Here is a 14,598-nt window from a genome sequence, read left to right on the forward strand (position 1 = left end):
TTAGCGATTGGTTGAATCACACTAGTGCTGCTTTGTCCAATCACCACTGGACATCTGCAAAGCAGCAGGCCACTACACCTGAACACAATGTTGCTTCCCTGGCCTGCACTGTGCTATGTCACCTCTAGCCACGCTTACATCTGCAGACTATATCCTTTCTTACCTGCTTCTGGAAACAATCAGAGATAAAGAGAATGTTGTTCCTCAGAAATGATTTAATCTTGTATCAACTCTAGATTAGCAGTGCTGTGCACACTCACCCTGATTAACAAAGCACCTCCTCAGTCTGATTTGTCTGTGTGTACTGTATGTGTCTGACCTTATGCTTCAGTTCATGTGTTCCTGCCAGCTCTCAGCTGCTCTCTTGTCGTCGTTGCAGGCTGGCCTCCGCACACTGCATGATATTGGGCCCGAAATTCGCCGAGTCATATCATGTGACCTGCAAGACGAGGGCCTTGTAGACATGAATGCAGAAGAAGATGACGAGGTGTCTAGGGTAAATCACTGTCCCAGTTCATTCAATAGATGTGCTTGATTTAACTCACCCGACACTTAGAATGAGTCTTTTACAGCCAATGGAATGGTCCCAAACTCAGTTCACGTGGTTGCTTGCTGAGCTGAATCAAGTGCCGCAATGAAAACAGTTACTTTGTTGGTCCACTCTTTGGCCAGTGGGAAGAGCTTGCCTATTGACTCAGTCACAACATCACTCTGAGATGGTGACAATAATGTCATTTCCATTGTATGATTGACAGAGAGGAATCAAGTCTCGTTGAGACTAGTTTAAAGATGATAACACTCATAGTGCCTGATAACCCAGAACACACAGTAGATGATACTTATTCAACCCAGTGGTTTTAAAGTTACTCCACTTACATAAAATGTTTTGCACACAAACCTTCACTAAATGCACTGTTCATTTAATACCCTCATTACCTGTTGAACATGATTTAGTGAAGTAATTAAAACCTCAATGGCCGTTCCTTACCACCAGGACAGACCCAAAGCCAGTGGTTAAGTTTGGTCACTGTGTTTTTATGGTCGCCTGTACTGACCCGAGTGTTGTCTCTACAGAGGAACGGCGTGCTGTTCGCCAACCACACCAATCACATTAACGGGGAACACCGGGGTTCTGTCACCCAGCGGCCCCTCCAGGTCCCGCCTCCTTCCTGCCACGCATTTGTGGAGCCCTCTCAGGTTGGCTCTGAGGAAGGGGCTGGTGACCCCCACCCCTACAACCACTACTACCCCAAATCCCCCATGTCCTCCAACGCCAACCTCAACAACGCCAACATCCCCACCCTGCCCTCCCTGACCAAAGGGGGGCAGCGGTGCTGTCTCCGCCGCGAGCACTCGTCCGCTAATGGGGCACCCTCCTCCAGCTCGCACCGCAGGAGTGTTGACTTCGACACCCTCACCACGGTCCAGTCTGCAAGGTAACTTAGGATGCTGCTTTCTTGGCTAGGTCTCCCTAGTAAATGAGCTCTCTTAAACTCAAAGGGACTTCCTGGTTAAAGGTTACATAATATTATGGTTCTCTTCATTTTTAATGCAGTAGTCAATGAATGTGTGCACTGTAAAAAAAATATGTTGATTCAATGTACAATTGTAAGGCAACAAAGTGCAAGAAGATAGTGAGTTCACTCAACAACATTTTCACACAAAAAAGTGTTTTCTCAACCAATATTTTTGGAGTAAGTTGCCAATCCTATTGCAGCTGGTTGCCTTACAATTGTACGTTGAATCAACATCTTTTTTTTACATTGTGCTAATGAACTAGGGGATTATTGTAGGTTTGAATTCGTGTGTGATGAGAACAGTGGTTTTTTGCTTGCGTAAGGTCTAGGAGCTGTGGAGCTCAATGAGATCAACCCCATGACAACAGATGTGGATCTGAATAGGGCGTTAGGGTTTTGAAGTTGTTTCCCCCATCACATCCTTACCACAGCTATGTCTTTCACATATCCTGGCCTTTCATAGAATGGATCTTTTCAGCACCGTTCATTCTTGCACCACTAAGAGCTCTTTATGTTGAAATCCTGGAATTGTGTGTATCTATCAGTAACACACACACTCCAGACCCATTCATTTTATGTCCAGGATTATTATTTCTGTTTGTCTCACATTGTCTTTGTCATTGCATGCCCTTCCCCTCCCCTGTCCCAAATCACATGTCCTTCACCACAACGTGCTTGCTTGGACAGGAGGCTCTACTATGAGACCTACATTAGGTATGTGTGTGAAACTACTGTTTCACCCTTTAATGACCCCGATCTCGCATTGGTTTATAATGATCTGCTTTACTGAGATACTATATCTCAATCACCCCTTAAAAAGGTGTCTGGTTGAACTTTGAACCTTTGACCCCAGGTCAGAATCAGGGGGTGTTCTGTACCCAACCATCCGTAGAGAGAAGCCAGGGGGAGTGGACAGTGATGATGACAAGGGCTCAGGGGAATACTTCAGTGGAGAGGAGTACCAGGAGGACGACCTCATGTTGCACAAGGACAGGTATCACCTGGAAACCACTTCTCCTCTGCTCTCCTCTACTACACTGTCCTCTACTGTCCTCTATTGTCCTCTACTGTCCTCTACTCTACTGTCCTCTACTGTCCTCTACTCTACTGTCCTCTACGGTACTGTACTCTACTGTCCTCTACTCTACTGTCCTCTACTGTCCTCTACTCTACTGTCCTCTACGGTACTGTACTCTACTGTCCTCTACTCTACTGTCCTCTACGGTACTGTCCTCTACTGTCCTCTACTCTACTGTCCTCTACTCTACTGTCCTCTACTGTCCTCTATTGTCCTCTACTGTCCTCTACTCTACTGTCCTCTACTGTGCTCTACTCTACTGTCCTCTACTGTCCTCTATTGTCCTCTACTGTCCTCTACTCTACTATCCTCTACTGTCCTCTACTCTACTGTCCTCTACGGTACTGTACTCTACTGTCCTCTACTCTACTGTCCTCTACGGTACTGTCCTCTACTGTCCTCTACTCTACTGTCCTCTACTCTACTGTCCTCTACTCTACTGTCCTCTACTGTCCTCTATTGTCCTCTACTGTCCTCTACTCTACTGTCCTCTACTGTCCTCTACTCTACTGTCCTCTACTGTCCTCTATTGTCCTCTACTGTCCTCTACTCTACTATCCTCTACTGTCCTCTACTCTACTGTCCTCTACGGTACTGTACTCTACTGTCCTCTACTCTACTGTCCTCTACGGTACTGTCCTCTACTGTCCTCTACTCTACTGTCCTCTACAGTACTGTGCTCTACTGTCCTCTACTGTCATCTATTGTCCTCTACTGTCCTCTACTGTCCTCTACTCTACTGTCCTCTACAGTACTGTCCTCTACTGTCCTCTACTGTCCTCTACTGTACTGTCCTCTACTCTACTCTACTCTCCTCTACTGTCCTCTACTCTACTCTACTCTACTCTACTGCACTGTCCTCTACTCTGCTCTCCTCTACTCTACTGTCCTCTACTGTACTCTACTCTACTCTCCTCTCCTCTACTACACTGTCCTCTCCTCTACTCTGCTCTCCTCTACTGTCCTCTACTCCACTGTCCTCTACTCCACTCTCCTCTACTGCACAGCACTGTCCTCTACTCTACTCTGCTCTCCTCTACTCTGTTCTCCTCTACTCTGCTCTCCTCTACTCTACTCTACTCTACTCTACTCTACTCTACTCTACTCTACTCTACTCTACTCTACCGTCCTCTCCTCTCCTGTACTCTTCTCTACTCTACTCTCCTCTACTGCACTGTCCTCTATTCTGCTCTCCTCTACTCTAATGTCCTCTACTCTACTGTCCTCTACTCTACTCTCCTCTCCTACACTGTCCTCTACTCTACTCTCCTCTACTGTCCTCTACTCTCCTCTACTCTACTCCACTGTCCTCTATTCTCATCTACTCTCCTCTACTGTCCTCTATTCTCATCTCCTCTCCTCTACTGTCCTCTACTACACTGTCCTCTACTCTCCTCTACTCTACTCCACTGTCCTCTACTCTCCTCTACTGAACTGCACTCTCCTCTCCTCTCCTCTCCTCTCCTCTCCTCTCCTCTCCTCTACTCTACTCTACTCGACTCTACTCTACTGCACTGTCCTCTATTCTGCTGTCCTCTACTCTAATTTCCTCTACTCTACTGTCCTCTACTCTACTACACTGTCCTCTACTCTCCTCTACTCTACTCTACTCCACTGTCCTCTACTTTACTCTCCTCTACTGCCCTCCACTGTCCTCCACTGTCCTCTACTGTCCTCTACTGTAGTGTCCTCTACTCTACTCTACTATACTCTACTATACTCTACTATACTCTACTGTCCTCTACTGTCCTCGACTGTACTGTCCTCGACTGTACTGTCCTCTACTCTACTGTCCTCTACTCTACTGTCCTCTACTGTCCTCTACTGTCCTCTACTCTACTCGACTGTCCTCTACTCTACTACACTGTCCTCTACTCTCCTCTACTCTATTCTACTCCACTGTCCTCTACTCTACTCTCCTCTACTGTCCTCCACTGTCCTCTCCTGTCCTCTACTGCACTGTCCTCTACTCTGCTCTACTGCACTCTCCTCTACTCTACTGTCCTCGCCTCTACTCCACTGTCCTCTCCTCTCCTCTCCTCTCCTCTCCTCTCCTCTCCTCTCCTCTCCTCTCCTCTCCTCTCCTCTCTTCTCCTCTCCTCTACTGTACTCTACTCTACTCTACTCTACTCTACTCTACTCTACTCTACTCTACTCTACTCTACTCCACTCTACTGTTCTCTTCTCTCCTCTATTCTCCTCTCCTGTTCTCTCCTCTACTCTACTGTGCTCTCCTCTACTCTACTGTACTCACCACTACTGTTCTCTCTTCTCCTCTATTCTCCTCTCCTGTTCTCTCCTCTCCTCTATTCTCCTCTACTGTTCTCTTCTCTCCTCTATTCTCCTCTCCTGTTCTCTCCTCTACTCTACTGTACTCTCCTCTACTGTTCTCTCCTCTCCTCTATTCTCCGCTCCTGTTCTCTCCTCTACTCTACTGTACTCTCCTCTCCTGTTCTCTCCTCTACTCTACTGTACTCTCCTCGACTCTACTGTACTCTCCTCTACTGTTCTCTCCTCTATTCTCCTCTCCTGTTCTCTCCTCTCCTCTATTCTCCTCTCCTGTTCTCTCCTCTACTCTACTGTACTCTCCTCTACTGTTCTCTTCTCTCCTCTATTATCCCCTTCTGTTCTCTCCTCTACTCTACTGTCCTCTCCTCTACTCTACTGTACTCTCCTCAACTGTTCTCTCCTCTCCTCTATTCTCCTCTCCTGTTCTCTACTCTACTGTACTCTCCTCTACTGTTCTCTCCTCTCCTCTATTCTCCTCTCCTGTTCTCTCCTCTACTCTACTGTACTCTCCTCTACTGTTCTCTCCTCTCCTCTATTCTCCTCTCCTGTTCTCTCCTCTACTCTCCTCTACTGTTCTCTCCTCTCCTCTATTCTCCTCTCCTGTTCTCTCCTCTACTCTACTGCACTCTCCTCTACTGTTCTCTCCTCTCCTCTATTCTCCTCTCCTGTTCTCTCCTCTACTCTACTGTACTCTCCTCTACTGTTCTCTTCTCTCCTCTATTATCCTCTCCTGTTCTCTCCCCTACTCTACTGTCCTCTCCTCTACTCTACTGCACTCTCCTCTACTGTTCTCTCCTCTCCTCTATTCTCCTCTCCTGTTCTCTACTCTACTGTACTCTCCTCTACTGTTATCTCCTCTCCTCTATTCTCCTCTCCTGTTCTCTCCTCTACTCTCTGTACTCTCCACTACTGTTCTCTCTTCTCCTCTATTCTCCTCTCTGTTCTCTACTCTACTGTCTCTCCTCTACTGTTCTCTTCTCTCCTATATTCTCCTCTCCTGTTCTCTCCTCTACTCTACTGTACTCTCCTCTCCTGTTCTCTCCTCTACTCTACTGTACTCTCCTCTACTGTTCTCTTCTCTCCTCTATTATCCTCTCCTGTTCTCTACTCTACTGTACTCTCCTCTACTGTTCTCTCCTCTCCTCTATTCTCCTCTCCTGTTCTCTCCTCTACTCTACTGTACTCTCCACAACTGTTCTCTCTTCTCCTCTATTCTCCTCTCCTGTTCTCTCCTCTACTCTACTTTACTCTCCTCTACTGTTCGCTTTTCTCCTCTATTCTCCTCTCCTGTTCTCTCCTCTCCTGTTCTCTCCTCTACTCACCCGTACTCTCCTCTCCTGTTCTCTCCTCTACTCTACTGTACTCTCCTCTCCTGTTCTCTCCTCTACTCTACTGTACTCTCCTCGACTCTACTGTACTCTCTCTACTGTTCTCTCTCTCCTCTATTCTCCTCTCCTGTTCTCTCCTCTACTCTACTGTACTCTCCTCTACTGTTCTCTCCTCTCCTCTATTCTCCTCTCCTGTTCTCTCCTCCTCTACTCTCCTCTCTGTTCTCTCTCCTCTATTATCCCCTTCTGTTCTCTCCTCTACTCTACTATCCTCTCCTCGACTCTACTGTACTCTCCTCTACTGTTCTCTCTCTCCTCTATTCTCCTCTCCTGTTCTCTACTCTACTGTACTCTCCTCTCCTGTTCTCTCCTCTACTCTACTGTACTCTCCTCTACTGTTCTCTTCTCTCCTCTATTCTCTCTCCTGTTCTCTACTCTACTGTACTCTCCTCTCCTGTTCTCTCTCTACTCTACTGTACTCTCCTCTACTGTTCTCTCCTCTCTCTATTCTCCTCTCCTGTTCTCTCCTCTGCTCCTGTACTCTCCACAACTGTTCTCTCTTCTCCTCTATTCTCCTCTCCTGTTCTCTCCTCTCTCTCTGTACTCTCCTCTACTGTTCTCTTTTCTCCTCTATTCTCCTCTCCTGTTCTCTCTCTCCTGTTCTCTCCTCTACTCACCTGTACTCCCCTCTCCTGTTCTCTCCTCTACTCTACTGTACTCTCTTCTCCTGTTCTCTCCTCTACTCTACTGTACTCTCCTGACTCTACTGCACTCTCCTCTACTGTTCTCTCCTCTCCTCTATTCTCCTCTCCTGTTCTCTCCTCTACTGTTCTCTCCTCTCCTCTATTCTCCTCTCCTGTTCTCTCCTCTACTCTACTGTACTCTCCTCTCCTGTTCTCTCCTCTACTCTACTGTACTCTCCTCGACTGTTCTCTCCTCTCCTCTATTCTCCTCTCCTGTTCTCTCCTCTACTCTACTGTACTCTCCTCTACTGTTCTCTCCTCTCCTCTATTCTCCTCTCCTGTTCTCTCCTCTACTCTACTGTTCTCTTCTCTCCTCTATTATCCCCTTCTGTTCTCTCCTCTACTCTACTATCCTCTCCTCTACTCTACTGTACTCTCCTCTACTGTTCTCTCCTCTCCTCTATTCTCCTCTCCTGTTCTCTACTCTACTGTACTCTCCTCTACTGTTCTCTCCTCTCCTCTATTCTCCTCTCCTGTTCTCTCCTCTACTCTACTGTACTCTCCACTACTGTTCTCTCTTCTCCTCTATTCTCCTCTCCTGTTCTCTCTCTACTGTACTCTCCTCTACTGTTCTCTTCTCTCCTATATTCTCCTCTCCTGTTCTCTCCTCTCCTGTTCTCTCCTCTACTCACCTGTACTCTCCTCTCCTGTTCTCTCCTCTACTCTACTGTACTCTCCTACTGTTCTCTCCTCTCCTCTATTCTCCTCTCCTGTTCTCTCCTCTACTCTACTGTACTCTCCTCTACTGTTCTCTCCTCTCCTCTATTCTCCTCTCTGTTCTCTCCTCTACTGTTCTCTCCTCTCCTCTATTCTCCTCTCCTGTTCTCTCTCTACTCTACTGCACTCTCCTCTACTGTTCTCTCCTCTCCTCTATTCTCCTCTCCTGTTCTCTCCTCTACTCTACTGTACTCTCCTCTACTGTTCTCTCCTCTCCTCTATTCTCCTCTCCTGTTCTCTCCTCTACTCTACTCTCCTCTACTGTTCTCTTCTCTCCTCTATTATCCCCTTCTGTTCTCTCCTCTACTCTACTATCCTCTCCTCGACTCTACTGTACTCTCCTCTACTGTTCTCTCCTCTCCTCTATTCTCCTCTCCTGTTCTCTACTCTACTGTACTCTCCTCTCCTGTTCTCTCCTCTACTCTACTGTACTCTCCTCTACTGTTCTCTTCTCTCCTCTATTCTCCTCTCCTGTTCTCTACTCTACTGTACTCTCCTCTCCTGTTCTCTCCTCTACTCTACTGTACTCTCCTCTACTGTTCTCTCCTCTCCTCTATTCTCCTCTCCTGTTCTCTCCTCTACTCTACTGTACTCTCCACAACTGTTCTCTCTTCTCCTCTATTCTCCTCTCCTGTTCTCTCCTCTACTCTACTGTACTCTCCTCTACTGTTCTCTTTTCTCCTCTACTGTTCTCTCCTCTCCTGTTCTCTCCTCTACTCACCTGTCTCCCCTCTCCTATACTCTACTGTACTCTCTTCCTGTTCTCTCCTCTACTCTACTGTACTCTCCTCGACTCTACTGCACTCTCCTCTACTGTTCTCTCCTCTCCTCTATTCTCCTCTCCTGTTCTCTCCTCTACTGTTCTCTCCTCTCCTCTATTCTCCTCTCCTGTTCTCTCCTCTACTCTACTCTCTCCTCCTGTTCTCTCCTCTACTCTACTGTACTCTCCTACTGTCCTCTCCTCTATTCTCCTCTCCTGTTCTCTCCTCTACTCTACTGTACTCTCCTCTACTGTTCTCTCCTCTCCTCTATTCTCCTCTCCTGTTCTCTCCTCTACTCTACTGTTCTCTTCTCTCCTCTATTATCCCCTTCTGTTCTCTCCTCTTCTCTATCCTCTCCTCTACTCTCTACTCTCCTCTACTGTTCTCTCCTCTCCTCTATTCTCCTCTCTGTTCTCTACTCTACTGTACTCTCCTCTACTGTTCTCTCCTCTCCTCTATTCTCCTCTCCTGTTCTCTCCTCTACTCTACTGTACCTCCACTACTGTTCTCTCTTCTCCTCTATTCTCCTCTCCTGTTCTCTACTCTACTGTACTCTCCTCTACTGTTCTCTTCTCTCCTATATTCTCCTCTCCTGTTCTCTCCTCTCTGTTCTCTCCTCTACTCACCTGTACTCTCCTCTCCTGTTCTCTCCTCTACTCTACTGTACTCTCCTCGACTGTTCTCTCCTCTCCTCTATTCTCCTCTCCTGTTCTCTCCTCTACTCTACTGTACTCTCCTCTACTGTTCTCTCCTCTCCTCTATTCTCCTCTCCTGTTCTCTCCTCTACTGTTCTCTCCTCTCCTCTATTCTCCTCTCCTGTTCTCTCCTCTACTCTACTGCACTCTCCTCTACTGTTCTCTCCTCTCCTCTATTCTCCTCTCCTGTTCTCTCCTCTACTCTACTGTACTCTCCTCTACTGTTCTCTTCTCTCCTCTATTATCCTCTCCTGTTCTCTCCCCTACTCTACTCTACTGTCCTCTCCTCTACTGTTCTCTTCTCTCCTCTATTATCCTCTCCTGTTCTCTCCTCTACTCTACTGTCCTCTCCTCTACTCTACTGCACTCTCCTCTACTGTTCTCTCCTCTCCTCTATTCTCCTCTCCTGTTCTCTACTCTACTGTACTCTCCTCTACTGTTATCTCCTCTCCTCTATTCTCCTCTCCTGTTCTCTCCTCTACTCTACTGTACTCTCCACTACTGTTCTCTCTTCTCCTCTATTCTCCTCTCCTGTTCTCTACTCTACTGTACTCTCCTCTACTGTTCTCTTCTCTCCTATATTCTCCTCTCCTGTTCTCTCCTCTACTCTACTGTACTCTCCTCTCCTGTTCTCTCCTCTACTCTACTGTACTCTCCTCTACTGTTCTCTTCTCTCCTCTATTATCCTCTCCTGTTCTCTACTCTACTGTACTCTCCTCTACTGTTCTCTCCTCTCCTCTATTCTCCTCTCCTGTTCTCTCCTCTACTCTACTGTACTCTCCACAACTGTTCTCTCTTCTCCTCTATTCTCCTCTCCTGTTCTCTCCTCTACTCTACTTTACTCTCCTCTACTGTTCGCTTTTCTCCTCTATTCTCCTCTCCTGTTCTCTCCTCTCCTGTTCTCTCCTCTACTCACCCGTACTCTCCTCTCCTGTTCTCTCCTCTACTCTACTGTACTCTCCTCTCCTGTTCTCTCCTCTACTCTACTGTACTCTCCTCGACTCTACTGTACTCTCCTCTACTGTTCTCTCCTCTCCTCTATTCTCCTCTCCTGTTCTCTCCTCTACTCTACTGTACTCTCCTCTACTGTTCTCTCCTCTCCTCTATTCTCCTCTCCTGTTCTCTCCTCCTCTACTCTACTGTTCTCTTCTCTCCTCTATTATCCCCTTCTGTTCTCTCCTCTACTCTACTATCCTCTCCTCGACTCTACTGTACTCTCCTCTACTGTTCTCTCCTCTCCTCTATTCTCCTCTCCTGTTCTCTACTCTACTGTACTCTCCTCTCCTGTTCTCTCCTCTACTCTACTGTACTCTCCTCTACTGTTCTCTTCTCTCCTCTATTCTCCTCTCCTGTTCTCTACTCTACTGTACTCTCCTCTCCTGTTCTCTCCTCTACTCTACTGTACTCTCCTCTACTGTTCTCTCCTCTCCTCTATTCTCCTCTCCTGTTCTCTCCTCTACTCTACTGTACTCTCCACAACTGTTCTCTCTTCTCCTCTATTCTCCTCTCCTGTTCTCTCCTCTACTCTACTGTACTCTCCTCTACTGTTCTCTTTTCTCCTCTATTCTCCTCTCCTGTTCTCTCCTCTCCTGTTCTCTCCTCTACTCACCTGTACTCCCCTCTCCTGTTCTCTCCTCTACTCTACTGTACTCTCTTCTCCTGTTCTCTCCTCTACTCTACTGTACTCTCCTCGACTCTACTGCACTCTCCTCTACTGTTCTCTCCTCTCCTCTATTCTCCTCTCCTGTTCTCTCCTCTACTGTTCTCTCCTCTCCTCTATTCTCCTCTCCTGTTCTCTCCTCTACTCTACTGTACTCTCCTCTCCTGTTCTCTCCTCTACTCTACTGTACTCTCCTCGACTGTTCTCTCCTCTCCTCTATTCTCCTCTCCTGTTCTCTCCTCTACTCTACTGTACTCTCCTCTACTGTTCTCTCCTCTCCTCTATTCTCCTCTCCTGTTCTCTCCTCTACTCTACTGTTCTCTTCTCTCCTCTATTATCCCCTTCTGTTCTCTCCTCTACTCTACTATCCTCTCCTCTACTCTACTGTACTCTCCTCTACTGTTCTCTCCTCTCCTCTATTCTCCTCTCCTGTTCTCTACTCTACTGTACTCTCCTCTACTGTTCTCTCCTCTCCTCTATTCTCCTCTCCTGTTCTCTCCTCTACTCTACTGTACTCTCCACTACTGTTCTCTCTTCTCCTCTATTCTCCTCTCCTGTTCTCTACTCTACTGTACTCTCCTCTACTGTTCTCTTCTCTCCTATATTCTCCTCTCCTGTTCTCTCCTCTCCTGTTCTCTCCTCTACTCACCTGTACTCTCCTCTCCTGTTCTCTCCTCTACTCTACTGTACTCTCCTCGACTGTTCTCTCCTCTCCTCTATTCTCCTCTCCTGTTCTCTCCTCTACTCTACTGTACTCTCCTCTACTGTTCTCTCCTCTCCTCTATTCTCCTCTCCTGTTCTCTCCTCTACTCTACTCTCCTCTACTGTTCTCTTCTCTCCTCTATTATCCCCTTCTGTTCTCTCCTCTACTCTACTATCCTCTCCTCTACTCTACTGTACTCTCCTCTACTGTTCTCTCCTCTCCTCTATTCTCCTCTCCTGTTCTCTACTCTACTGTACTCTCCTCTACTGTTCTCTCCTCTCCTCTATTCTCCTCTCCTGTTCTCTCCTCTCCTCTATTCTCCTCTCCTGTTCTCTACTCTACTGTACTCTCCTCTACTGTTCTCTCCTCTCCTCTATTCTCCTCTCCTGTTCTCTCCTCTACTCTACTGTACTCTCCACTACTGTTCTCTCTTCTCCTCTATTCTCCTCTCCTGTTCTCTACTCTACTGTACTCTCCTCTACTGTTCTCTTCTCTCCTATATTCTCCTCTCCTGTTCTCTCCTCTCCTGTTCTCTCCTCTACTCACCTGTACTCTCCTCTCCTGTTCTCTCCTCTACTCTACTGTACTCTCCTCTACTGTTCTCTCCTCTCCTCTATTCTCCTCTCCTGTTCTCTCCTCTACTCTACTGTACTCTCCACTACTGTCCTCTCTTCTCCTCTATTCTCCTCTCCTGTTCTCTACTCTACTGTACTCTCCTCTACTGTTCTCTTCTCTCCTATATTCTCCTCTCCTGTTCTCTCCTCTCCTGTTCTCTCCTCTACTCACCTGTACTCTCCTCTCCTGTTCTCTCCTCTACTCTACTGTACTCTCCTCTCCTGTTCTCTCCTCTACTCTACTGTACTCTCCTCGACTCTACTGAACTCTCCTCTACTGTTTTCTCCTCTCCTCTATTCTCCTCTCCTGTTCTCTCCTCTACTCTACTGTACTCTCCTCTCCTCTATTCTCCTCTCCTGTTCTCTCCTCTACTGTTCTCTCCTCTCCTCTCTCCTCCTCTCCTCTCCTCTCCTCTCCTCTCCTCTCCTCTCCTCTCCTCTCCTCTCCTCTCCTCTACTCTACTCTACTGTTCTCTTCTCTCCTCTATTCTCCTCACCTGTTCTCTCCTCTACTCTACTGTCCTCTCCTCTACTCTACTGTACTCTCATCTACTGTTCTCTTCTCTCTTATATTCTCCTCTCCTGTTCTCTCCTCATTTCTACTGTACTCTCCTCTACTGTTCTCTTCTCTCCTCTATTCTCCTATCCTTTACTCTCCTCTACTCTACTGTACTATCCATATTCTCCTCTATTCTCCTCTCTTCTCCTCTCCTCTATTCTCATCTACTGTACTCTCCTCTATTCTCATCTACTGTGCTCTCCTCTATTCTCATCTACTGTGCTCTCCTCTATTCTCCTCTACTGTGCTCTCCTCTATTCTCATCTACTGTGCTCTCCTCTATTCTCCTCTACTGTGCTCTCCTCTATTCTCCTCTACTGTACTCTCCTCTATTCTCCTCTACTGTGCTCTCCTCTATTCTCCTCTCCTGTACTCTCCTCTATTCTCCTCTACTGTACTCTCCTCTATTCTCCTCTACTGTACTCTCCTCTTTTCTACTGTAACTCTCCTTTATTCTCTTCTCTTCTATTCTCCTCTACTGTGCTCTCCTCTATTCTCCTCTACTGTACTCTCCTCTATTCTCCTCTACTGTACTCTCCTCTATTCTCCTCTACTGTACTCTCCTATTTTCTACTGTAACTCTCCTTTATTCTCCTCTCTTCTATTCTACTCTACTGTACTCTACTCTAGGTAGAGGTGGTTATTTAGTGATGTTGTTGTCTGGTTGTTGCTCAGGATGCCCCATAGGGAGTTTCAAGACCTTCAAACTGACTTGGACACAAATGCATCGAGGGGTTACCATCAACCGGATAGTCTCTATGACGACGACCAACAACCCATTTACCAAGATGGTGGGCGATCGCCAAAGCGACGGTTGTTCCCCTCTACACCCCAGGGTGAGGTCCCTTGGTTACCATATTGATTCAATCAGGGGTGTCACTGATTGGCTGATAAAGATGATGATGGAACACTCAAAGGGCTTGTAATGAGATCCATAAATGTAAATGATAGGTGTCTCTCCTGTGTTTAAACCTCCAGCACCCCACAGACCCTCCTTCAACTGTCTCTCCTGTGTTTAAACCTCCAGCACCCCACAGACCCTCCTTCAACTGTCTCTCCTGTGTTTAAACCTCCAGCACCCCACAGACCCTCCTTCAACTGTCTCTCCTGTGTTTAAACCTCCAGCACCCCACAGACCCTCCTTCAACTTTGAGTGTCTGCGGAGACATAGCAGTCAGGATGATGACATCCCCTTGACCCCTTCCGTTCCCCATCGAACAGCTCTACCCCTGCATCTGATGCAGCAACAGGTGGGTACCACTGAACCAAACTGATGGCTACCCATATGCACTGAAAGACTTACTTTCATACAATTAGCTTACAAAATATTGACACAACTCACTGCACATACACACAAACATGTGTGAGTCTTAATTTTGGCAATGAATTAAAGGTATGTCTATGTGGTTTGACCTCCATGACCCCTCCTCTTCTCCTGTTCCCTAGGTGATGGCAGTGGCTGGCCTGGACTCCAGCAGAGTCCAGCGTCTCTCTCCATCACGCTCTCTACGTTCCTGGGCCACGCCCCCCACCTCCCCCATTAGCAGGGACCACTCCCCATACTACACCCCCCTCATCCAGGTACGTGTGTGTGTGTGTGCATTTCTGAATGTAAATATGTTGATACATTTTGTGTGTGTGTGTTTGTGTGTATCCAGGTGGACTGGCGTGGTCCCGGCAGTGTGAGCAGCACCCCTGGCACTGTGAGAAGAAGCTCCTGGTACACTGACGCCCCGGAAGCCCCTTTGAGCCTCACCTACTCCCCCTCACAGCTCCAGATCCCCCCAGAGTACCGCAGGCAGTACCACCAGAAGATAGGCAGTGCCAACAGCCTAGTAGAGGCCGTGAGTAGCCCTGACACACACACACACACACACACACACACACAACACACACACACACTTTGATTGATTTAATGATTTCCCCCTTTTTCC

At 47.3% G+C, this 14,598-nt stretch overlaps 1 protein-coding gene across 10 annotated transcripts in view; it reads left to right on the forward strand.

Moving 5' to 3' along the window:
• Positions 1 to 14,598, forward strand: part of LOC118377279 (voltage-dependent L-type calcium channel subunit alpha-1D-like) — a 201,304-nt gene that overhangs the window by 179,723 nt on the left and 6,983 nt on the right. For all 10 annotated transcript variants that reach the window (XM_052482061.1, XM_052482056.1, XM_052482059.1 and 7 more), the window contains 8 exons: positions 380 to 496; positions 1,075 to 1,436; positions 2,205 to 2,231; positions 2,371 to 2,511; positions 13,340 to 13,500; positions 13,790 to 13,914; positions 14,111 to 14,245; positions 14,323 to 14,508. In XM_052482061.1, coding sequence (XP_052338021.1) covers positions 380 to 496; positions 1,075 to 1,436; positions 2,205 to 2,231; positions 2,371 to 2,511; positions 13,340 to 13,500; positions 13,790 to 13,914; positions 14,111 to 14,245; positions 14,323 to 14,508 — 1,254 coding nt within the window. The remainder of the gene's footprint in view (positions 1 to 379; positions 497 to 1,074; positions 1,437 to 2,204; positions 2,232 to 2,370; positions 2,512 to 13,339; positions 13,501 to 13,789; positions 13,915 to 14,110; positions 14,246 to 14,322; positions 14,509 to 14,598) is intronic.

Source organism: Oncorhynchus keta, chromosome 27 (genome assembly GCF_023373465.1).
Source record: "Oncorhynchus keta strain PuntledgeMale-10-30-2019 chromosome 27, Oket_V2, whole genome shotgun sequence".
Lineage (NCBI taxonomy): Eukaryota > Metazoa > Chordata > Actinopteri > Salmoniformes > Salmonidae > Oncorhynchus > Oncorhynchus keta.